A 26,367-nucleotide genomic window follows, 5' to 3' on the forward strand; every position below is an offset into this window, starting at 1 on the left:
TTCCCTGGGAATTAAAGCATGCCCAGCTAACTCCACAAATCTGAATGTAATCAAATCTTTGTTGTCCTCCTGGGCAACACCCAGGTCTTAGACTATTGTAGATTCGCTTACCTCTCTCCTGAATGAGATGTTTTTGTTTCCAGTTTAAGTCCATCTTGTTTTGTTTTTCAGCCTTCCAGACATTATGTCCACTGTTTCATTCGCTGAGTGTTCATTTACGTTTGTTTATGCGTTTACCACTTGCTTTGTTCTCTATTCTTCTCTTATCTTAGACCTATCCTTCGTGACCCATTTCTTCCTGCTAAAGTGCCTTCTTGAGAATTTCCTTCAGTAAGAGTGTGCTGTTGACAGATTCTCTTCTCTTAGTTCTCACTTGTCTGTAAATGAAAGAAATTCACCCTCATTCTTGAAAGATACTCCTGCTGTGCATGTATTTCTAGGTCGACAGTGATTTCCTTACGGCCCATAAATATCTTTCTTCAAGCTTCTGGTGATACTGAAGAAGTCGCATATCATTCCATCTGCTATCATATTTAGGTAATCTTTTTTTTTTTTTTTTACTCTGGACGACTTAAGACATAAATCTGCAGCTTCACTATGTGTCTAGGTGTGAAGCTGTTCTCATTCATCACGACAGTGATTTGCTAAGCTTCTTGGATCTGTGAACTACTCCTGAATCTGAAAAGGTCTCACTGTTATATTTTCAACTATTGTTCTGTTCTCTCCACTCACCTTTCACATCTTGGACCAAATGCTGGTTAGAACTTCTCACCTCACTCCCACTGTTTATCCTCTCCTGTATTTTCTAGAATTTTCTTTCTCCATCCTGTTCTGATTTGTCTTACAATTCAATAATTCTCTCTTCTGCTCTGTGCATTTTTCCTGCCAATTATATCCATAAAATTTTCATTTCCAGAAGATCTGTTTGATTATTTTCTGAGTAAGACATGCCGCATTTTATTGCCTTTTCCCTGCAGTTATTTTAAGGTTTGTCATTGGCCATATTTTACGAGCTATAAGATGCACACTTTTTTTTTTTTTGCATTTTAACATCTCTGAAATAGATATATGTATGGAAACCAATGTTGTTTTATAATTACTATCATCCAAAAAGCAGCCATAGAATTCGTTAATATGTGCACAAAATGAAACTTAGAGATTGGTATAAAAGGGGAAAAAAGCATTTGTCAGATAGATAACTATAAAGCAGGTATGAAACAGGAGTTGCAATTGGAGTCACCATGTGATTAAGTTTCAATAAACTATCACATTCTTCAAGATCTATGTACTTCTGCACAGAACAAACAGATGATGGAGGAGGATTGATAGATAAGTAGCCCTGCAGTTTTCAGTTCTTTGCATTGCACTCTACAACTGCCCCTGGACAAGGCTTTACTTCGATATACTATTTGTCTTAGCTTCCTCTTGCTGAGTCACAAATTACCAAAAACTTGGCACCCTAGAACAAAACCCATCCATTATCTCATGGTTCTGTGTGCCAGAAGTCCAGGCATGGCATAGCTGGCTACTCTGATGAGGGTCTCCTAAAGCTGAAATCAAGGTGTTGGAAAGGGTTGGAGTATCTTTTGAGGCTTGGGGTCCTCTTTGTAGCTCTCATTGTTGTTAGCAGAATTCTTTTCCTTGCAGCTATAAAACTCATGGGGGCCCCATCTTCAAGGTTAATGGAAGGATGTCTCTCTGACACAAATTTCTTGTGAAGAGTTCACTTGATTGATTAGATCTGGTCCACTGAGGGTAATCTCCTTTTTCATTCACTCAGAGTCAACTGATTAGTAACTTAACCATGGGAGTTGATAATCTATCTCATTCTCACTCATCCTGCTCAGACTCAGGGGAGGGGATTTTACAGCATTTGGACTCCAGGTAGCAGGGATCTTAAGGGTCACTTAGAATTCCGCCTACGACACTCTCCTGCAAGGAACAGCTGGAGGCTTCTGTTTGGCTCTTTCTTCCCTCATTCCCCAGGCCATGGAGATCATGCATGGGTCATACCAGTTTTTGAGTCTGTTTATTCTCATCATATACTCAGTGACTGGGGAACTAACCACAGGTTAGAGGCATGGACCACTGGGTCCACTGAGAGACAGTCCCAGGCCAAAATGTCGTTTGCTACCCAATGTACTAGAGCTCCATGCTGACTGGTGGACCATAGTGGGGGAACCATGGCAGTTCCCAAGAATGAACATCGACAACCTCTGACTTCAGGTGTTTTCTCTCACCCAGTACATGATAGCTGTGTAATAACCTGCAGAGCCCTGCCTCCCAGCCATAGCTGGCCCAGTCTGCAACTTCCTTCTGCACCTAGTGAACCAACCCTGTGTTCCAGGCTTCCAGGTTCTGGAGCCCCAACCCCTTCTGTTTGTCTTGCAAATTCCAGAGGTGATAGCTACTTCTTGCAGTTGCTGCCTCATTGTTGCCTCACTGTTTGCTTTTTTGACTTAAGTCCTCTGATGCCTGTTCCATCAGTTCTCTGTTGTAAAATGTCCTTACGACATGAATGGACCCAGAGGACATGCTAAGTAAAATAAGCCAGCTGCAGAGGGACATATACTGCATGATTCCATTTCTATGAGGAATCTAAAATAATCCCATTGATAGAAGTGGAGAGTGAGAGTGGTCCCCAGGGGTTGGTGGGGAGGGGGAATGAGGAGATGTCAGTCAATGGGCGAAAGGTTTCAGTTACACAGGATGAATACACTCTAGAGATTTGCTGCATGGCATTGTGCCTGTGGTTAATGATACCATATTGTGCACCTAAAACTTGTTAGGAGAGTTTCTTTCCTGTTTAGTGTTCTTAATACAACAATGAAAAAGAGGAACAGGGAAGCTTCTGGAGGTAACAGGTATACCTTGACTGGTTTTACAGCACTGTGTGTCAGATTGTATACATTAAATATGTACCTCAATTATACAGCAATTGCACCTAAATAAAGCTATTAAAATAAATTAATAAAATAAAATGCCTCTATTAAAATAATTGATACATGGGGCACCTGGGTGGCTCTATTGGTTAAGGGTCTGACTCTTGATTTTGGCTCAGGTCATAATCTCTGGGTCATGAGATCGAGCCCCACATGGGGCTCCACACTGGAGCCTCCAGGAGTCTGCTTAAGATTCTCTCTCCCTCTCCCTCTGTGCCTCCCACTGCCTGTGCATGCATGCATGCACTCTCTCAAATAAAAAAATAAATCTTTAAAATAAAATAAAACAAAATAACCGATACAGCTCCTGTCTTCCTGACTGGAGCCAGACACATATCCAGAGTTTTCTCCACAACAGAATGGGGAAGCAGACTCCATCATGTTCATATAATGGGTCACTGCACAAAAATATACCTGAACATACTATGCTCCACATGCATGACACTCACATGGTTCCACTTACAAGCATTCTAAATTAGAATCCTTTGTGGAGTGTGAACAAATACAAAAGGTGAGGAAGTCAGTACCCTGAACAGCAGGGTGGACCCTGCAGAAAAGGAAGGCTTGCGACCCAGCAGCAAGCATTCCTAAGGTGTCAGCCAAGCTTCCATCTGCCCCTGAGCACAGATGACACAGGTATTTGATGCACTTTTCTGTACATGTGTCATGGTTTGCAATGTAAAATATTTTGTTCATTGTTTTAATCCCAATACAAATGACTTTACATCTTACATAAACTTGCAGCCTAATTTCCCATCACACCTGTGTCTTTCCCATGTGCTTGTGTCAAGCCTCTGAGCCTTTCATTTGGAAGGATGTTAAAACAAACGGTTTTAGAGAAAGTACGATTTTGAGAACATCAGTTACTTCTGAAGAGGCTGCAAAACATACTCCAGGAGCTTCGTACATACCTCACACTGAGCCACAGCACTGGTAGTTGTATCACAAGGTGCCACAGAGGATGACCTTGGGTCTTCTCGCACTATCCCTGGAAAACAAGGCAAACATGTTTTAGCTTGTTTAGCTTCTAATAAAGCTTTATTAGAAAAATAAAACTAATGTTCACACCTTCTTTGGTCCTGATCTATTTAAAATTATTCTCAGACTGTATTTTTCAAAGCTGACCTGATTTATCATGTATACATATTTAAATCAAAATTTTTGTTTATTCATATAAATAAAATGCATTTAATACATCTTAGAATTCTGCATCTCAAATGAAACATGTTTTTAGCAAATTCATGGTAAAATTTTGATGAAAGTACAGAAATAAATAATCTAAGTTTTCATGCATATAATTGCTGTGTGTCAAATCTTTGCTTTCTATTTTTTTTTTAATCTTTGCTTTCTTTTTCCCAAAAGTATTACATTTAAATAAAACTTAACACATTTTTTGGAAGACCCAAGGGGATTTCAGAAATATGGTCATGCAAATGATGGCTTCTTTTTCTGTGCCAGCTTGTCCCCTCTCCAGGAATCAATTTCACATTACTCCTCCCACATACCTAGTGTGCACTTCTTAACCCAGGTTATCTGTAGTAAGAATATAGGCAGGTATAGAACAAATATTAGTTGTACTTAAAAATTTCTATCATTGTATCAAGGTATTATTGATATCTTGATTTAGATATCAAGACAGGATATTTAGACAGGATACAGTATCCAACTATGAGGGGGTTTTTCCTCAAGGATTCTTTTGTTCTTAAAGTAGGTTCCAAAAAAATAAAAATAATAAAGTAGGTTCCATGCCCAACATGGGGCTCAAACTTACAAGCCTGAGCTCAAGAATCACTGACTGAGCTAGCCAGGCACCTCTTCTCAAGGAAATTTTATTTTATTTTAATTAATTTTTTTACATCTGTTTTTATTTAAATTCAATTTACCAACATATAGTATAACACCTAGTGCTCATCCTATCAAGTGCTCTCCTCAGTGCCCGTCACCCAGTTACCCCATCTCCCCACCCACCCTCCCCTTCCACAACCCTTTATTTGTTTCCCAAAGTTAGGAGTCTCTCATGGTTTGTCTCCCTCTCTAATTTTTCCGACTCAGTTCCCCTCCTTTCCAGTATAATCCTCAAGGGAATTTTAAGGAAATTCCATACTTTATCATCTACCAATTGTATTAATTTTAAATATACTGTATTCAAAATGAAATCTGGAAGTATGATTATAATTCCATTTAAATATCAGATATGAGGGGATCCCTGGGTGGCTCAGCGGTTTGGTGCATGCCTTTGGCCCAGGACGCGATCCTGGAGTCCTGGGATCAAGTCCCACATCGGGCTCCCTGCATGGAGCCTGCTTCTCCCTCTGCCTGTGTCTCTGCCTCTCTCTCTCTCTCTCTCACACACTCTCTCTCACTCTGTCTCTCATGAAATAATAAATAAAATCTTTTTAAATAAATAAATAAATATCAGAGATGAAAAAGCACAGATTTAAACTTTCTCTAACAACATACCTTTAACAACTGACATTGCTAATAATATGTTTTTCAGCTGTAAATCCTTAGCACGATTGTTTAATAGTCCAATAAGGAAGAGTGTTCAGAAATGTCACAGAACTCTGAACAGGGATTTTGTTGCTCTACAGCAGTCAGACAAAATAATGGTAATAATAAAACCCAAGGTTAAAATGTTAACTTCATAAAGCATAATAATAATATATGGCCTTTCTCTTTTGGGTTCCTTCTAAAAAATGTCAAGCCCATCAGGACTCCCACCAATCAATGTTTTGGTGCCCAAAGTACCCCATCCAGGGCTGTTCTGTGGCAGGCAAGACTGTGTCCTTGCCTTTGCTGGAGCATCCACCCCTGCTTGGGCAGGGGCCACCACATCCTGGATGCTCCACATCTCTTATCCTATACTCAGTGCCTCCTTACATCTCTCTTGAATTTGAACCTATCCTGGTTCTCATCTTCACAAGGGCACTTGAGTTCTCTTTAACTGTTTTGTCTCCTGTCCATTAAAAAGGCCAATCCACAAATATCTATTGAACAGCCACTGCTTTCCAGAGTTTGCCTGTCTTGAGTTCCTTACTAGCCTGCTCCCTGCCCTCCAGAATACTCCTCAGCTGGTGAAAACCTACCCTGATCCAGTCCAGTGTGAGCCACAGAACCGTGCAATGAGCAGAAAGGAGAGCTCAGGCATACAGAAGGTCCTCTACTGATTTGTGTAAGAAATGGCCTCTGTTAAGAACACAGAATATCCCTTCATTCGAAGGTAACATCCACCTCTTATTTTTATTAAATTCTCCTATCAATAATACTGTCATAGTGAAAGAAAATTTAAGGGATTCATGTATTAGAGTGTGACATGTTTTTAGCTTCCTGATTCAGGGGGAAATGTCCAGGAAATCTTAACGGGAAGCAAAAGAGGTTAGTAAATTGTTGGAAATGGCTTAAAGCAGGTACTCCAAGAATCAAAATCTCGATCCAAGGCTGAGTGAGTCTCCCTGGTGAGTCCCCAGCTGCACACTGTCTCCTAGAGCGTGGAACACCCAGACACTTGTTACCCCAACCCTACCAAGCCTGAACCCTCACGGACCTCCAGATGGGGTGGAGTTTACCTCATGCTGCAACACATGGCAACATTCCAACACCAGGAAGTGACTGCCACAGAATAAAAAAGTTGTGTTGATTTAAAAAAGGTTTTTATGAACTATTTCATGGTACTGAAAAAAGGTAGTTCCACTTAAAGCTTTTACCATGATAAAAGAATCTCTAAATTATATAAAATTAGACTGAATAAAATGGCTCTTTCAACATTTTATCAAAAGTAGACACATGCACGTGCGCGCGCACGCACAGACACACACACACACACACACACACACACACACACACACTAACCTGGGATTTTTAGGCAGCTCTTCTCCCACCTGAGCAGGAAGTGGGCTCTCACATGGCCACTGGGACCCATGGGAGCAGAGGGCAAGAGATCCTGACCTAGGCAACAGTTAGCCCCATACCCTTTTAGATCTGAGCTCCTCACCCTTATTCAGGTGTTCAATTTCTAACCACACGTCGGATTGGTACTTCTCTTTGGCTTTCATTTTACTAAAAGAGGCAGAAAGAAGGGAAGATGTCATTAGGCGCTACCTTCTGGAGACTGACATATAATTGGACCCTATGTAACTGCAGTGTGGGGCTAATTCAATTAGAATCCTCAGTTGAGCCCAATTTTGTGTTTAAAATATTCCAAATAAAGGAGATTTGACAATTGCATCAGGGTCGTTTAATAGGGAACCAAAATAATGGAGCAAATAAAGGAATACATATTCTTTTAAGTATATATATATATATATATATATATATATATATATATATATACAATTTTCCATCTGATTCACATGACGCTTTTGAGCAATGATATGAATTGAGATGCCCTGGGCATAAGTTGAAATACTCTGTTTATTCTGAAATAAATATCAATAACAGGTATTATTGATAGTTCTCATTCCCATACTGAGAAATGCCTTTTCCTTTTCACCTTTAAGTAAAAGATACTAGCCTTCTTATAACTGAATAAGTTGTAACATATGAAGCTTTTGGCTTTCAGTAATTCAGCTCCCTGCACTGAAGTGATCCAGAAGTTGATGAGTGCAGTCAAGTGCATAAGGCTTTAGGCACAAAGGGGGCCCTCAGAGGCATGTATTCATTCCCACCTCACTCAGTGATTCTTTTGGAGCATGTTTATGTCAGAAACAGATGTCATATTTACATTTTTACACTGGCTTGAATTTTGGGGTTTTTTTCCCTCCTGTTACTCTGCACTATTACACCATCTCACCTACACTGATTAGCTATGATTTTTATCAGTTTGTTTGATTATCATATTGCTGGAGTTTAATTTGCTCTATCTTTGTGATAGGAAGGGAACAAAATTCTCCACTAACCAACAAACAGAATGAGGAGAGGCACCTTTTAAAACATACATATATTCTATATACAAGATAAATTATACATTATAATAAAAAAACATGCAGAAACCAACAGAAGTGGACCCTTTAGAAATTAAAGATCTGTTGGAAATAGGCAGCAATGTTTAGTTTCCCTCATTCTATTTTCATTTTAAAAAGGATCTTTCTACATATACAAGGTATTGCTTACAAGAGGATTCGGGTGCTTGTGAATCAGGCATTTTTACAAAAATGGAGGAAAAAGCAACAGAAACCTCATTCACAAAATGAATCAGTTTTGAGTAGCAGTTAATAGCATTTTGTGAAGATGCCGGAATCAACGAAAGCCTGTTGAAAGAACCTATGTTGCAAGTGCCTAACTGCTTTCAAATGTTTCATAACTTTCCATTTCATAGATGATTTTTTTTTGAAAACTGAACTTTATGTTACCAGAAGAAACTGAACGTGTCACTTCGCCATGAGTACTTTGCAACCAGACTCTACATGGTTCTGCGAGTGGCATAGTCGGGCTTACCAGTCGCGAATGAGTGGGACAGCCGCCGGGAGCACCTGTCTGGAAGCTCCATCTCTGACCAGAGCTGACTCCAGATTAAGCACGGCCGACACATCCAGTGTATCAAATTGCTCCATCACCCTGGTGTTTCCTACAAAATCAGTTAAGTAGGCTTACATTTGTCGTCGATTTTCCGTGTTCTAAATCACATCCAGAAAAATTCTCGAGGTGCTCAAGACTATTACTTTTTTTGAATAGTAAACAGGAAAATTTCTTGTTAAAAATACATTACTTTTTATGAACTTTGGGCACAGTATTAAAGATTCGTATGAACGGTCTCGTTTTTATAGTTATCACCATGATAACTGTCCTTCCACCCCCCGCCCCATCCCCACCTGCCATCAGCAAAGAGCAGAGCAGATTTCTTAGGGAAAGGCTTTTTGTAGGTTGAGACCTATATATATTGACATAGTTCAGCAATTTCATCATCATGGCTTCCAACTTCTGTTTTGTCCACCCTGTGAGCCTTGCTGGACTATGAGTGACACCCCCCCTTGCTCCTATAACTGACTGGGAAATTTTTAAAGATTCCACTGCTTTGGTTTTTTTCTAAGGTCAAACCCTGAGGATCCTTTTAATCCCTGAGGCTAGAATGTAGAAAGTAAAAGATATGAAATGCCAACATGGAAAAAGAAAATCATTGTAAATAAGGGTAGAAAACAGGCTATATAACAGTAAATTGTAACATAAGACTATTGAAGGAGTCATAAAGAATTTTTTTACTAGCAGAGAAAAAAAGTAAAAACTTAGAGATGGTACCAATACTAATGTAGAGCCCTGGATTTTGATAAAGCTCCTAGGAAGTGCTGTGGCCTCGCCAACATGCCGAGCAAGAGCAGACTACTTCCGGGACTTAGATTGTGCATGTGGTTGGAGAAACCATCCCTTCTTTCAAGGCAAAGACTTTTGCTGACCTAATTAAGAAAGGGTCCTATTCCAAACATTTTATTCTTAGAGTTTAACTTAAATATTAGCGTAGGCATTGAAATTCTACAGTACGCCCATCTGTGAAACAGTCTACTGCTGAGCAGTGTGTACGGTGCACACCACTTAGTAATGTCACAGCATTAGGCCTCTGCTCTCAGAGGGATAGCCCCATCACTGGATGGTCCCATCACTCCACAGCAAGTTCTGAGACTGGCACACGACCATCCATCCGGGTGTGAAAGAAACTAAAACTGCATTTGGACATGCAAAGAGAGAGAGAAGCTTTACCACACACAGACTTTTCTGAAATTCCTCCAGGACGCTCTCTGGTGCAAAACAAAATCTGAACTCAGGAAAGAATGAAAACAAAAGGACCCAGGAAGAGTGGCAGCCTAACTAGTAACTTACAGCTAAGTCTAATATCCTGTCCGTGGACAATTATCTGGATCTGACGCCCTGGATAATTCCAGCGTTAGGACTGGAGTGCAACTGTCACTCAGCAAACACAGGCACTGAGCAAACACAGGCAGACTACAGCTGGCTGGCAACATCTCCCACGGCCACGAGATTTCTGGGAAGCCAGCAGTCCTCAGGGATCACTGCTTCTGTGTCCCAGCCAGTGCCCACCAGGAAATAGGCACATTTCTCGAGGCCCTCACTGAGAGAGGATGTGCCCTGTAGAAACCAGTTACACGATTTTGAATATGTTTATTGCTAATGAGGCCAAGGGTGTCTTTTATCTTTACCACAAAAGGAAACGTCACAGGGTCTCATGTAACTGAACTTGATGTGCTTGGAGAATTTATTTCTTCATATCAAATCTACGGAGACTGTTGGGCTCAACTACAATGCTTTTATATTACAGGTAATTATATTGGGACTTACTGATATAAGGCTGCATCTCAAATATACTTACATGGGATACATGATATGAAGGGCTTATAGGAGAAAAAAAATTTCTTTCCTGTGTAGTAATAATCAGAGAAGCAGACTAGGCACAACAAATGACCAAATTCTTATGGGAAATAGAAGGAAGTAAGTGCCCATGAACAAATTCCAATTAAAAGAGGTCAGACAAGTCAGACACAAAGCAAGATCTGTGCAGGGAAGAAGCATAACTGTGAAAATCATACAGGCATTAAATAGGCCATGTGATCCTGGGCACCAACTAGGTCTAGCCCCAAGGAGTTAGAGCCTGGACAAGTTACAAAACATCTCCGAGCTGAAAGCATGAAATGGGGATTAATGCACATATGATGGGCACACACACACACATATATATAGTGTGTGTAGGTGTATGCAACAGAATATATGTGTCTTCTGATCTTCTGATGGCCACACATTGCAGGCACATAGCTTTTACTGTGTATTATTAAATACAGACCAAAACCAGAATTAGCTTACAGAAATTGTAATACTTTTATTTTAAGCCTCAGTCAACAGCTTAGACTTGGGGCGCCTGGGTGGTTCAGTGGTTGGGTATCTGCCTTCAGCTCAAGTCGTGATCCTGGGGTCCTGGGATCAAGTCCCTCATCGGGATCCCTGCAGGGAGCCTGCTTCTCCCTCTACCTGTGTCTCTGCCTCTCTCTCTCTCTCTCTGTGTCTCTCGTGAATAAATAATTAAAATATTAAAACAAAACAAAAAGGGCAGCCTACGTGGCTCAGTGGTTTAGTGCCTCCTTCAGCCCAGGGCGTGATCCTGAAGACCTGGGATCGAGTCCCATGTTGGGCTCCCTGCATGGAGCCTGCTTCTCCCTCTGCCTGTGTCTCTGCCTCTCTCTCGCTCCTCTCTATGTTTCTCATGAATAAATAAATATTTTTAAAAACGCTTAGACTTGATGAATCAGGAAAGTGAACTTTAGAGTATTTAGGAATTATAAACTCAGTTAATTTCCAAATTCATTAATTTTGTGATGTATTTTAAACCTAGGATACCCGTATTTCCAAGCACCATTTCCTATTACAATTTGTAAAAGAAACAAATAGAAATGTATCTTAAAAAGAGAATTACACATTTTAAAACAGAAACCCTGATACTCAGCTGAGTACAGACACTATTTATTACCTGAGTACAAGAACACCTGCTTGGGTTACAGTTGCTGAATTAATAGGGAAAGTCCTACAAACGTGGGCCCACATACCTTCCTGAGGCATTCCGCAGGGGCCTCTAACCTTTCATCCTGCAGAAGGAGGGAGTTCTCTCTTTGCTCATAGTGATGTGAACACTCCCAGGGTTTCCCTCCTGGAGATCTTGCCAGAGCGGGAAGTCCTGAAAGCCTAGTTCCTAGCGCTCCAACAGCCCAAAGGACCCACTGTCTGCAGGCCAACTGCTGCTCCCCGGGGCTGGAAGGGTCCTGCCCCAGGGTTCCGAGGCCACCTCCCGCCTGAGGGGCAGTTACCTGTGATGACTCGGCGGTGCAGACTGGACGGGCGTCCGAGTGTAATGGTCCAGCCTAGGGAGATGGAGCTCCTCCTTCCCTGGGTGGTAGGGTGCAAGAAATCAGGGGAGGGCACTCTGGAGATGGCGTTGTGATACTGGACTGTTCAACACAGCCTTTGAATTATGAATGTTCAGATACGAACGTATATGAAGATATATATCCAGATAGAGGTCCATATATATGAAGATGTATGTATGTGAATATGTGTGTATATACATGTATATGTTATGTATAGGATAATAGGAATCTAAATTTTTTAATAAGTTTTTTTGTTTTACTGAGATTTTCTTCTGGTAAACTTTAATTTTGACATAATTTCAAACTTGCAGAAAAGTATAAGAATAGACAGAGCTCCTACAAATTCTTTATCAAATATACCATTTTAAACATTTGGCCCTATTTGCTTTCTCTCTTTCTCTCTCTTCATGTATGTAATATGTATATGTTTTTTTCTGAACCTTTTGAAGATAAGGTACAGACCCTAAACACTTAAAAATAAGGACACCTCTGGGGCACCTGGGTGGCTCAGTCAGTTAGGTGGCCAACTCTTGGTTTCAGCTCAGGTCATGATCTCAGGGTCATGGGATCAATCCCCGTGTTGGGCTTGCTGCTCAGTGGTGGGGAGGCTGCTTCAGGATTCTCTCTCCCTCTCTCTCTGCACCCCTCCTGCTCACTCACTGCTCTTTCTCAGTCTCTAAAATAAATAATCTTTAAAAAAAAAAAAACAAAAACTAATAAGGACACCTCCTGCATAACCATGGTACCAGGACGAAAACCTGGAAATTCACCATTGACACACCATTAACTAAATTACTGGTGAAGAGGGGGGAAAAAGACATTTTGCTTTCAAAGGAATAACAGTAAGACTTTTCACAAAAATTACAGAATTGAGAAAATAATGGAACAACGTCTTCAAAGTACTTCATGAAAATAACTGCCGGTTGGTAACTACATCCAGTGTGGGATAGACTTCAAATATGGAGGCAGTTCTCAGGGTATAGCATGATGACTGTGGCCAACACATCCAAAGATTTCTCATCACAAGGATTAAATGTCTTATTTTTCAGTCCATATGAGGTGATAGATATTAACAAAATTGACTCTGGTCATTGTTTCACAAAAATGTAAGTCATCGTGCTATATACCTTAGACTCATACAGTGTTGCTGTCCATCAGGTGTATCCAATGAAACTGTGAACAAATTTAAGGTGGTTAAACTGTTTCACACAAACAAACAAAAAAATCAAAGAATTTATTTCCATAGAAATAAATTTCTTTCCACTGAAAGAAATGCTAAAGGGAAGTTTTGAGTCATAAAGGAAAGAATTAAGGATCGGAATATGGTAATTAAAGCAGGAAAGAAGAAAATCAGTAAGGATAATATATGAGTAAATCTAAGTAAATATTATTTATTTTTAACGTTTTATTAATTCATGAGAGACACAGAGAGGCAGAGACATAAGCAGAGGGAGAAGCAGGCTTCCTGTGGGAAGCCTGATACGGAACTCAATCCCAGGACCCCAGCAGACGCTTAACCACTGAACCACCCTGGTCCCCCTAAAACACTGACTGTTAAACAGGAAAACTAATATTGGTGTGGAAATAAAATAAATAACAGTAGAGGAATGGCAGAAAGGGGTGTTGAGTTAGGGTTTCAAAGTCCTCATACTGTCAGTAAATTCTAAAATTCATATAGATTACGAATCCAAATGTGAAATGTAAAACAATGAAACTTTTAAAAGAAAATCATGAAATTACTATGATGAACTGGAGGTAGGCAATGTTTCCCGAAGTAAGACACAAAAAAATACCAACTTTTTAAAAAGATGGCTAAGTTGGACCATGTGAAAATTAAGAATTGCTATTCATCCAAAGACATCAATAAGAGAGTGAAGAGGCAAGTCTCAGAGTAGGAGAAGAGATTAGTTAACTGATCTATCTGTTGAAAGTCTAATATCCTATGTGAAATACAATCTGTGACCTGTAGGTGCCTATATCAGTCATATGCATTTTATATATAATACAAATTATGTGTGTGCATAGAGTCCATGGAAAAGGTAGGAAACATAACACAATATCAACTTTATGCTCATCAGAGACATACAAATTAAAAGCAGTGTGATACTACTACAAAAACCACCAAAATGGCTAAAGCTAAAAAGACATGACGTGCAGAGAGTTGGCGAAGATACAGAAGAATGGGAAATTTCACACATTGCTAGTAGGAGTGTAAATAAAACTAGTCTGGCACCCTTTAGCAGAAAACTTCTGGAGCTGAGCATATGCATGGCTTATGATTCAGCAATGCCACCTCTTGGAACACAGTATAAATATCTAGGTATGGAGGCAAAACATAAGCACAAATGTTCATAGCAAATTCATAATAGGCAAAAACTAGAAACAATCCAGATACCTGTCAAAAGTAAGAAGCATTTTTATAAGCATGATATATTCAAATGAGAAACAACAGGAAAGAGAAAGAGAAAATACGACTACGTGCAACTCATGGCCAAATCTCTGAAATATTTGGGAAATGCAAACTAAATGACAATGAGATACGAGTTCACATCTACTGGAGTGGCTTAAATCTTTGCACATGTCGGTACCATGTCTGGCAAAGATACAGGGTATCTGGAACTCTCCCACATTGTTGGAATGTAAAATGGCACAACCACTCCAGAAAATAGCTTGGCAAATTCAAGACATTAAGGACATACACACCTTTTGACCTGTCAATCCCAATTCTGTGTTAGTCTAGGCAAGTGAAAGCAGTGACACGAAACCTGTACACAAACATTTATAGGAGCTCTCTTCATAAATCATCGTAATTACATTGTGATCATTAATCACAAATTTGATAAAGCTTGAGGACATTACACTGAGTGCATTTTCAAAGTGTTACATAGTGTAGGATTCTATTTTTTAAAAAAATAATTTTATCTATTTTAGAGAGAGAGCAGGGGAAGAGGCAGAAGTAGAGGGAGAAGGAAAATCGTAAGCAGGCTCCACACTGAGTGCAGAGCCCACCTGGGGCTCGATCTCATGGCCCCTGAGAGCAAGACCTGAGCCAAAATCAGGAGTTGACCACTCAATCAACTGAGCCACCTAGGTGCCTCTGTCTGATTCCACTTATTCAGTAATCTGTACATGTATTAAGACTCATACAACTGTATACCCAAAAGAAAATTGACTTAATGTTTGTAAAATTGTTATTTTTTTAAAGATATACTTACTTATTTTAGAGAGACAGACATGGTCACCTGGGTGGCTCAGTGGTTGAGCGTCTGCCTCTGGCTCAGGTCATGACCCTGGGGTCCTGGGATCAAGTCCTGCATCAGGCCCCCTGCGGGGAGCCTGCATCTCCCTCTGCCTGTGTCTCTGCCTCTCTCTGTGTGTCTCTCATGAATAAATAAATAAGATCTTTTTTAAAAATAGAGAAATAGGGCAGCCCGGGTGGCTCAGCAGTTTAGCACTGCCTTCAGCCCAGGGTGTGATCCTAGAGACCTGGGATTGAGTCCCGCATTGGGCTCCCTGCATGGAGCCTCCTTCTCTCCTTCTGCCTGTGTTTCTGCCTCTGTGTGTGTGTGTCTGTGTGTGTGTGTGTGTGTCTCATGAATAAATAAATAAAATCTTAAAAAAATAGAGAAATAACATGAGCAGGGGGAGGCGCAAAGGAAGAGGGAAGAGAAGCAGACTCTCCACTGAGCATGGAGCCTGATGCAAGGCTGGACCTTAAGAGCCTGAGGTCACGACCTGATCTGAAATCAAGAGTCTGACACTTAACCGACTGAGCCCACTTAACCCAGGCGCCCCTTGTTTGTAAAATTTTTAGAAATAAAAATTAAACACTGCAAATTAAGTTGTAGCCAAGAAACACAAGGATTCTTTAAAGACTGTTCATTTGATGTGTGTCTTGTACGGTGCTTCTCCGAATTCTCAAAACTTCTTTTTACCTACACTTGTAGCTAAGCTTGGAATCATTCTCCATCCAACTCATTTCTGGTTCCATGAAAGGATCTCATATTTGGCCCCTAGAGGAGAGGAAATTCTTATTTGGGGGTTTCCTTCAGCCCTGTCCAAGTATCCTCCATTTTAGCTATTCTAAAAGATCACCAAAGACAAAGGAAAAGGAGAATGGAGACACACACTAACCCACCATATTTTAAGCAATTATCTCAAATCTACAGAAGCGCCAGCCACACAGCAACGATGCCCAGTTTCCCTAGGGCCTCATGCTGCAGACTGACTGTGCCAGGAGATCTGAGGTGAACGCACTTGACCTCAGGGAGGCTTGTTTCTCCAGGGCAGGCAGGAGAGAAAAGATAGAACAGCAAAGGACAGGCCCCATCAGAAGGATTTTTCAGTTTTCCACTCACATTAAGTAATAATCAGGATTCTGCTGGGGAGATTTCTGTGTGTGTGTGTGTGTGTGTGTGTGTGTGTGTGTGTGTTATGCTGGGGAGATTTCTTTCTTTGAGTGGTTTCATGGAAAGAGCTACCACCCACCACTTCGGAGACAAAGAGGCAGATGTGTGTCCACAGACCTGATCTGGAAGCTGAGCACCTGCCTCCCTCATTCATGTCTGAGATGACAGAGAATAATGGCACCTGATCCTAACTCCTTCTCTCATTTGGGACTCAGAGAGGGGAACCCCCTCTAAGAGAAACACCGAGTAGGAAGCACATACAAGTTCTCATGCCAAAAAGCAGACATTCAGGCTTCACCAGACTCTCATTCCTTCCCTTGTAACTCATATAAATTGCCTCCTGGGAAGAGAATAGTCCAACCCTGTGGTCTCCCTGAGTGACAGCTTATCAGATATACCTTTTCCATCATGAAGGGAGGATTGTCACAGCACAAATGCCCAAAAGTTATGTCCTGCAAAGTGGTATTTTCCCAGTGTCCACTACACACCAGGCTGGCTTGAGTTTCCTTAACAGAATTCCAAGCCATTGTCCGTGGAGCTGCAGCCACACTCAATTACAGCCCTGGCCTCTGGCCTCCTGTCTCCAACATCCCCACAGGCCCTGATGTCCACATCTGTCCAGTCTCTCCTCCTCCTGTGGCCTTGTCCCAGCCCACCATTGTTTTTTGTCTGTCCCCTTCTATTTTATGTGCCGCTGTCCATGCCCTAGTGTCCTACAGCCTTTCCAGACCCTGGTCCCTGCCACTCCTCCCCATCCCCCTTTTAAGAGAGATAATAACAAGTGTTGTCAAGGACATGGAGAAATTGAGACACTCATACACTGCTGGAGGGAATGCATAAGGCAGCAGTTGCTGTCGACAAAGGAGAGGCCTCTAGAAAGACAGTGAGGTAGGAAGCCCCAGGAGTCTGTCTCCCCACCTAGAAGACAGTTGCACTGGCGGAATCTGCCTGATGTAACTCTTTTGGAAATCTGGTGTCTATTGAAGGCTTGCAACTTCCAGGAGAAGGTTTGGATGGTAAATTGCATTCAATTTTGAGCAATTTTGGCCCTTAACACAGTAGCAGCTACCCCTTCCCTACCCCCAGCCATGTGGCAGACAGCTGTGCATGTTTCCTGCAGCAGCTCACACACAGCTTGAGGACACAGAGCAGGCAGGAAGGACTCTGTCCTCCAAATATTGGGGGACTGTGCTGCCATCACTGATTGCTGCTTCTGATCACAGATGTGCAGACAAAGAGGCAATGGCCACTGTATTGTTGCTCCCCCAGGGTTCAAGAGTCATCCAGGAGATTTCAAGAGCCAGTTGCATTTTATTCTCCCTTCATATTTTTCCTTTTCCTCTTCAGGAGCCAGACATTAAAGGCTAGGGCATTCAAAAACAACTGCATATACAGGGAAAAGTAGAAAATGGAAAGACTTAGAAAAGACCTAGGAAATTATGTTTATCCTTCAAGCTGATCCTCAGCACAAAGAGGCTACAATTTTTTAAAAATGTGTTTTAATTAAAACCCTGAGGAAGGAGGAGATTCTAATTTCCAGAGTTATCACGTTATTAAATTCAAATGTCCAGTGTTAAACAAACAAATAAAATCCCAGGCATGCAAAGAAACAGGAGAGTATGGCCCATTCTATGGGGGAAAAAAAGTAAGTCAACAGAATCTGTGGAAAGACTTAACAGGGTATCTAGTAGACAAAGACTTCAAAATAATGCTCTTGGGATGCCTGGATGGCTCAGTGGTTGAGCATCTGACTTTGGCTCAGATGGTGATCTGGAGTCCTGGGATTGAGCCCTTCATCAGACTCCGTGCAGGGAGCCTACTTCTCCCTCTGCCTGTGTCTCTGCCTCTCTCTGGGTGTCTCTAATGGATAAATAAATAAAATCTTAAAAAAAAATTATGCTCCTAAGGTTGCTCAAAGAGCTAAAAGAAGACATAGAGGAAGTTGAAACTACCTGTGAACAAAATGGAAACATCAACAAAGAGACAGAAAACATACAAAGAAACCAAAAAGAAACAATGGAGCTGAAAAGTACAGTAACTGAAATGGAAAAGGTGGGAGAAGCATTGGAAGACTGTGTTAGGCAGGCAGGAGAAAGAATCCGTGAACTTGAAGACAACCTTGGACGTTATCAAGGCTGAGAAACAAAGGAGAAAAGATTGAAGACAAGCAAACAGAACCCAGGACAACTTGGGCACCTTTGGAAGGACCAATGCGCATGTCCTAGGAGAGTCCCAGAAACAGAGGAGACAGAGAAAGGGGCAGAGAGACTCCTTGAAAAAATAATGGCTGAAAAATTCTAAGTTTGAAAAAAGACATGACTATGAACATTGAAGAAGCTCAGTGAACTCCAAGAAAGATGAACTCAAAGAGACCCGCATGAGACACATTATAATGAAACTTTCAAGAGATAACAATAAGGAGAGAGTCTTGTCAGTAGCAAGAGAAAAGTGAACCAACACAAGGCAAGGATGCCCCAGGAAGGCTGCAAGCAGATTTCTCATCAGAAACTTGGAAGGCCAGAAGACAGTGGGCTGATATGTGGAAAGTGCTAACAAGAAAACTGTCACCAAGAAATCCCATATCTAAAGTGTTCTTTGTGAGTGAGGGAGAAATCAAAACATTCTAAAAGAAACAGTAGACAGTAGCTGGGAGCTACTGGGAGCTTGTGACTAGACCTGCCCTGCAAAAAAAAAAAAAAAAAAAGAGGTCAAGGGAGTCCTGCAAGGTGCAATGAAAAGTCAAAGAGTAATTCAAAGCTACATAGAGAAATAAAGATTTCAATAAAGGTAAACATATGGATAATTATAAAAGCTGGGGAGTCATAGTCTGGGGACACAGGCTCACCAAAAGACAGGGACCTAATCATGGGGCTAGAGAACACCTTCCCCCCTGCCAAGACACACACCTCAGGACCACATTACTAAAGGCTGTTTCTGGGAGTTTCTTCTGCCAAATGCATCATGCTTGGCTATCTAGAAAAAAAAAATCACAAGCCATACCAAAAGGCAGAAATCACAATTTGAAGAGACCGACCAGGCATCAGAACCAAACTCAGATACGGCAGGGGTTGTTGGAATTACCAGACTGGGGAATTTAAAACAATTCTGATTAATATGCTAAGGACTTTAATGGAAAAAGGAGACAATATGCAAGAACATATGGGCATTGTAAGCAGAGAGATGGAAATTCTGAGAAAGGTTAAAAAGAAAAGCCAGAGATCAAAAACATTTTAATAGGACTGAGGCATTCTTTTGATGGGCTCATTAGTAGACTGGACACGGCTGAGGAAAGAATCTCTCTCTGAGTTGGGCATGTGACCATAGCAACTCCAAAATTGAAAATTAAAAATAAAAGGTTGGAAAAAAATATAAAAGAATATCCAAGGACTATGGAACAACTGCACTGCTGTAACATACATGTAATGGGAACATCAGAAGGAAAAGAAAGAGACAAAGGAACAGGAGCAAAATTTGAGGCAATCATACCTGAAATACTCCCCAAATTAACATAAGGCTCCAAAACAGAGATCCAGGAAGCTCAGAAAACAACAGGTAGGATAAATGTCAAAAAAAAAAAAAAAACTATATTTAGGCATATACAAATGAGGAGGAAGTAAAGTCTTTCTCAAAGAAACCAAAATTGAGGGAATTTGTTGCAAATACTCCTGCCTAGTAAGAAATATCAGAGAAGTTTTTAAGGGAGAAGGAAAATGAAATAGGTCAGAAACTCAGATCTACCTAAAGAAAGGAAGAGCACCGAAGAAGGAATAAGTGAAGGGAAAAAAAAACCTTTTATTTTTCTTATTGTTGTGATCTAACAGATAACACTTTGTTCAAAATAATAACAGCCATTGGGACACCTGGGTGGCTCAGTGGTTGTGCATCTGCCTTCAGCTCAGGTCATAATCCCAGGGTCCTGGGATCGAGTCCCACATCGGGCTCCCCGCAGGGAGCCTGCTTCTCCCTTTGCCTGTGTCTCTGCCTCTCTCTGTGTGTCTCTCACGAATAAATAAATAAAATCTAAAAAATCTCTCACGAATAAATAAATAAAATCTAAATAAATAAATAAAATCTAAATAATAAAAACAGCCATAATGTATTTGATTATGTATACTTATGTATGTTTACGGATGGGCATATAGTAGGGATACTCTTACCATACAACCCAAGAATCATGCTCCTTGATATTTACTCAAATGATTTGAAAACTTATGACCACACAAAAAACCTGCATATGGATGTTGATAGAAGCTTTATTCATAATTCCCAAAACTTGGGATCAACCAGGTAGGTGAATGGAGCTATGTTGCATTGCAGATGATGGAATTTTTTCAACGCTAAAAAGACCTGACCGTCAGAGCATGAAAAGACGCAGGAAACTTAAACGCGTATCACTAAGTGAGCGAAGCCCATCAGAGAAAGGCTACATACCGTATGATTCCAACTCTAGGACATTCTGGCAACACTGGAGACAGTAAACAGATCAGGGGTGGCCTGGAGGGGGCAGGGGCATGAGTAGGGTAGGCAGAGCACGGAGAGTTTTTAAGGCAATGAAACTATTCTGCGTAGTACCTCAAGGGTAAAAACATGCCATCGTACGTTCGTCTAAACCCACAGGATGTATGGTACTCCAGGTCAACTCTGGGCTTCGGGTGATCACCTTGTATCAGCGTAGGTCCAGCAGATGTGACGAGTGTACCTTTCTGGTGGGGATGTTAATAGTGGGGAACGCAGGGCTATATGGGAAATACCTGTACATTCTTCTAGCATTCGCCAAGAACCTAAGACTGCTCAAAAAAAAAAAATTTTTTTATTAGTCGACGGAAACATAACCACGAGTAACGAGGACATGAGTAACATTGTTCTGCAATTATTTTTATGGTGATTTCACTGCTGATTGTCCCTATAGGGAGTGAGGAGGAAATGTTTCAGGTATGCTAGTCAGTAAATTCCTAACCACCTTCTCATTTCCTCAGGAATTCTGAAAGGTGTTAGAACTCGTGTGTCGACAACAACAGTTCAGATTGGGAAAACCTCCTACCCTCCCTAAAAACACAGTTCCAGGATTTAAATCCACATTTAATCAGAGGAATAAACAGGGAACACAGTGTTAAAACAGGCAGCCCTGTAGGCGTCTTAAATGCTATTGTGCAAACCTGCTATTGAGAAATGCAGCTCGAAGGAATCTAGCAAAGGAGAACATGATGTTGTCAAACTTGTCCAGCTCCTCGTGGATCCTGAATGTTGGACTCCACAAACCCTGCACTTAATTCTAATCAAGATATTCAGGAAGACACAGGACCCTCCCACCTTCCTTGGCTCCTTCTCCATTTCCCACCCAAACAAGAAGTGCTCTGGGTTGAAGACCACATTGCCACATACCTGAACACACACATTGCAATGAAGAAAGATGGGTTACTAATTTCCTTCAGTCTGTAACAGTAAAAAAAAAAAAAAAATTAAAAGTACAATAGAGTTTCACATTCAAAAGTTAATTGAATTCAACTCAGTCCAGATTTGAGATGAAGGGAGTGACTGCAAGTCTTCATCTGGAAGGGGCTGGGCCTTGCATTTGTGATCTTCATACAATATGGCAAACAAGCTGACTTTCCAAATCAGGAAAATGTGGGGAGTGGGGAGGGGACTGATAGGGATGATGAGGAGCTCAGAGGCCGCCCCCCCCCCAGCTCCCCAGAGCATTGCCCTGGTTCCCCTACCACTTCTTGGGGCTCCTCTCTGAGCACCTACAGATTGGGCCAACATGACAGCCCATGATGGGCTCTTACACTGCCTTTGGCCCATTTCACACGTGGCTGAGTCTACCCTGCCTCCTAGGTAGATTGAATTCAGGTCAACCAATTCCGAGGCTCACCCACAGAGTCAAAGGCCTCGCCAATGGCCACCAAGGTGAGGGGGCAGTAGGGAATCTTAGCAAGTGCTCTGTCAGACCCTGTTGGTGTACGGATCAGGTAAGGAGCAAAGGTCAAGAAAGGCGGGATGACTCACCTGAGGGCACTGATTGAGCGAGCACCACGCACCAAAGCATGGTCAGTGGCCCAAGGGTCACACTTGTTCACTCTGCCAGTGTGAACTGTGCTAATTGTCTGAGTCCTTCCTTGAAACCCCAGTCAATGATGTGGGAGGAAGAGGCGAGATAAAACCATAAGCGTGTCCCAGAGTCCTGGTCATATTTTTGTTCAGAGTATGGTTGAATGCTTTCTTCATCCTACATGACCCAGATGAGGTCACTGGCATGCATGTCTGATTGCACCTTAGCTGGAGGTCACATCAGGTCACCTGGCCTCTCCCTGAACTGGCTCTGAGTACATCCTCCCACAACCGGAGGAAAGCTTTCTGCCCTTCTGTCCTCAGTGAAACCAGAACTTTGCTATTGACAACCACCTCCAATCATTACTGTCTCTTACTATGCGAGGTGCTGCATATATCTGAAACCATTTTATCTTCTGATAATCCAAGAGGGCATTCCCATTCCCATGGTATAGACAAGGAGGGGGAAAAAAAAAGAAGAGGAAGGCAGCGGAGGGATTTTTTTAAAAACCTGCCAAGACCCTAAAAGCCAGGACTGGAGGTTGGACCTCCCCCCCAGGTGGGCTTCCCCGCTGTCTCCATCCCAGCTCCAGATGTGGAACCGCTGCCGCCCTCCTACCTCCTACGAGAATCCCACTTCAGTTGTTTTTTAAAATGCCATGCTCTTATCACAGCTGGAACCCCAGCCTCAGTGTCCTTTCCTAGCAGGTTACTTTGTTTCAGCATCTTTGTCTAACAAGGAAATGTCATCCAAGAAAAGGAGGGAGAAGACAGGATTGGGGTGGGATTTAGTGGAGCAGAACCTCTTTAAATCGGGTATTTGTTGTGGTGTGTGGCAGCACATCCGTACACACGCACACATGCACGGAGGAATGTGTGTACCTGCAGGGGTGTGTACCCATTTCACCCGAATGTATCAAACTGGTGGGGTTCCAGTTGCCCCTTAATGGGGCTTGTTGGGGGTTTTTGAGTTTTTATTCTAATTTTGGTTAGTTAACACCCAGCATCATATTAGTTTCAGGTGTGCGAGCCAGTGATTCAGCCCTTCGTGCAACCCCCGGTGCTCCTCAGACCAGCACACTCACTCCTTGATCGTGCGTGAGTCATTCAGAAACGGATGGAAATGCTCAATCTCAAATGCTGCTTCCTGAATGAAAACACGCCACTGACCCACGTCACCCCGGGGAGCGGGCACCCGTGACCGTGATCGCCTGGCGGGATGTGAGCAGCCTGACTGCTTCTCGCCGCTGACAGCGTGTGACCGGAGGACAGGGCCCACCCGCGCTCTCCCCTCTACCGAGAGCCTCTCTGGCTTCGTCCACCGCCTCCTCACGTGGCCCAGCTCACGTCTCTTCCAGGAGGTTTGCTCTGAGCAAGCTCACAATTCTGCTTCTCCATTGTGGGAAACCCTGCTGGGCCCTGCACTGACCCCCGCCGTGCCCGCTGGGGTGGTTGTGAGTTGCTGCGTGAATCAGCGACCCGAAAGCTCCCCGCACCAAACCTACACCAAACCTGCACCAAATCTGCACCATGCTGGCTGCTCAGAAATGACGACCAGGGGGATTTGGTTTGAAAATAACACAGAACACGAAGCAAAATAAAAGGGAAAAATGTAAGATTTTTTTTTTTTTTTCGAGAAATCTTCCATTTTAAAACAGCAGGGTTTTCCTGGACATAAACCACAGTAAGCATCTAGCAGGTGTCAGGGTGGTGCCCGGCACAGTCCTGAACACTTGGTGTGTGCAGCTCCTTTATCCCCACAGTCACACAAGGAGGTGACTGTGGTGTCATCCCTGACAGACAGGGAAACCAGGCACCAGGGTTTGGGAAGTCACCCTAGTTCCCACAGTGAGAGAGGGAGATGTGGGGCTTGGCTCCGATCATGTAACCACCCTGTGCCCCCTGCTCCCTGACACTATGCACAGACTTGGGGCGTCGGGAGGTCCCCTTCTCAAGGCCCAAGGTCCAGCATGGCCATGTGGCTGAAGCCTCCCCGGGGGTCCCCTGGTTTTGGAGCTCCCTGCCCAGCCCAGCACCAGGACGCAGCCCCGGGATGGGCCAACCCAGGTCACCAACAGGCCTTTCTCTTACGCTGACTCTTCCTGGGGGTCCCGATTCATTTCTCTCTCTGACTCCTCCGACCTCCGGGGAGCTCCTCATCTTTAACGTGCTAAGGAAATCAGATTCTGTATTGTTTTGTTGTCTAATCAAAGTCTACTTTGATTACATTTTGTTCCCTTTGGAAGAACAGAGCAGCATCCACCCCAGAAAGGCAGGCAGAGGGCCACTGGAGCGGGTGCCAGGCCCATGTCCGGCCTGATGCAGGAGCAGCACCCTGGGCCGCAGTCATGGGCAGGAGGAGTCCCAGGCCTCTCACCCCAGTGAGCCCCCCATCGGCCTCCAGCCCTGCCACTGTCTAGTGCCATCACCTGCACACTCCCTGGCCACACAGGGGTCACTTGGACGCCACATGCCTCAGTGAACCTCCAAGACACATCAGGCACCAGGAGTTTTCTCCACATTCCAGGTACTGACCAGATAGGGCCCTCGGGCCCTTTGCAGAGAGTCTACCACGATAGCAATATTGCAGGTCATCAATTGAAAGAAGATTCTCACTGAAAACCAATGCAGCCATTGGAAGGGACCTTCCGACTCCGCCCAGGATGAGGAACAGAGAGAGATTTACTAAGGACCTGGGACTTCTGGCCCTGGGGGTGCCTCTGCCCCAGGATCCCCCAGAGCTGCCCCAGCCATCAGCTCCTCCCCCACAGAGGACCAGGGGACAGTCGCCACCTGTGACAGGGCACCCAAAGGACAGTGACACATAAGGGGGACTAGCTGCCTGCTTCTCTGCGCCTCGCTGGGTAAACAGCAGGACTTCAGGGAGGACCGTCCAGTCCCTAAGAGGAGAGGCCACTGGGCAAGAGCACAAGGTTAACATGATGAAACAAAATATCTATCACCAAACACAGAGAGGCTCCTTTTTCACAGCCGGGTTCTTGGGCCCTGCTGGGAGGCTTTCCACAGTCACCTTATCCCTCTCCTTCTGGCGCTCAGGCATTTCTTCTGGAAAATGACTGAGCTTGAACCTCAAATGTGGCTCTGGCTGCAAGTGGCCGAGTTGTCTGGCAAGAGCAGTACTGTATGCTGAGTGCTTACAGCTGCACTGTGGAATACCAGCCACGGTGGGACCACACCTGCCAGGGCCTGACCACTCCTGTCAGCGCTCTGCGTGTGCCAGCTGGCCTAATTCTCACAACGGCGCATCCCTCTCTAACAACTGAGGAAACAGGGGCACAGAGATGTTATGCAACTCACCCAAGGCCACACAGCCAGGAGATGCATGAGAGACATCTATAAGCACAAGCCATAACTTAGAACCATGTCTCCCCTTCTTTGTAATAAATTCTGAGCGCTGAGCACTGCAGGGTGGGGATATTAATAAAATGCATTTGTTTCTAGAGCTCACTTTTGTCCTCTTTATGGGAATTCACTTAAATCATGTCAATCTGAACTTTTTTTTAAAGATTTTATTTATTTATCTATGAGAGACAGAGAGAGGTAGAGACATAGGCAGAGGGAGAGGTCCCCTGTGGGGACCCCGATGTGGGACTTGATCCCAGGACCCCAGGATTGCATCCTGAGCCAAAGGCAGATGCTCAACCACTAAGCCACCCAGGTGCCCTTGGACTTTTTTTTTTTTTTAATGAGTAACATAGTTATCTGAAACTTGAAGGATGAGCAGGCTTCCATATCCTTATAAATTGCTTATTTGTAGCATCCTAAACTGAAAGTTAAAAAGTTCACCAAGCATAAAATAAACTCCAGTTTAAGCAAAATGAAACGTACCATAGGAGTAGTTTAAGGTCACCCCATTGAAGTTTTTCAGGATTTAAGGTCCTGAATAATTTTTTTTAAATGCCTTCAGTGTTTTCACAGCACCAGCCTACAGAGGTGGGGGGAATTTCAGGGAGCAAACCGCACCATCCAGAGAGTTACTAGTTATTGATGGAGTATCTATTAGGTACTTGTGACTTTAGTGACAAAGATACTGTCACAGTTCACATCTTTGGTGGAGAAGGCAGGCCTTAATCCATGCATGCACACTTA

At 42.9% G+C, this 26,367-nt stretch overlaps 1 protein-coding gene and 1 long non-coding RNA gene across 9 annotated transcripts in view; one reads left to right on the forward strand and one right to left on the reverse strand.

Annotated features, from left to right (window-relative positions):
- Positions 1-11,707, reverse strand: part of LOC484191 (serine/threonine-protein kinase MRCK alpha-like) — a 66,420-nt gene extending 54,713 nt beyond the window's left edge. For 5 of the 8 annotated variants that reach the window (XM_038527288.1, XM_038527286.1, XM_038527284.1 and 2 more), the window contains exons 1-4: positions 11,483-11,707; positions 8,376-8,505; positions 6,934-6,998; positions 3,854-3,930 (exon numbers count right to left, since the gene is read on the reverse strand). In XM_038527288.1, the coding sequence (XP_038383216.1) occupies positions 3,854-3,930; positions 6,934-6,998; positions 8,376-8,505; positions 11,483-11,495 (285 nt within the window). In that variant the 5' untranslated portion in view covers positions 11,496-11,707. Of the gene's footprint in view, positions 1-3,853; positions 3,931-6,933; positions 6,999-8,375; positions 8,508-11,482 lie in introns of those variants that run through there. The other 3 variants (XM_038527290.1, XM_038527289.1, XM_038527287.1) reach the window with 1 other exon arrangement.
- LOC111097017 overlaps positions 1-25,718 on the forward strand; it is a 65,022-nt gene extending 39,304 nt beyond the window's left edge. The window contains exon 2 of the long non-coding RNA XR_005354311.1: positions 23,273-25,718. This is a non-coding gene — a long non-coding RNA (uncharacterized LOC111097017). The remainder of the gene's footprint in view (positions 1-23,272) is intronic.
- The last annotated feature ends 649 nt before the right edge of the window (positions 25,719-26,367 follow it).

The sequence above is a fragment of the Canis lupus genome, chromosome 1, assembly GCF_011100685.1.
Source record: "Canis lupus familiaris isolate Mischka breed German Shepherd chromosome 1, alternate assembly UU_Cfam_GSD_1.0, whole genome shotgun sequence".
Classification (NCBI taxonomy): domain Eukaryota; kingdom Metazoa; phylum Chordata; class Mammalia; order Carnivora; family Canidae; genus Canis; species Canis lupus.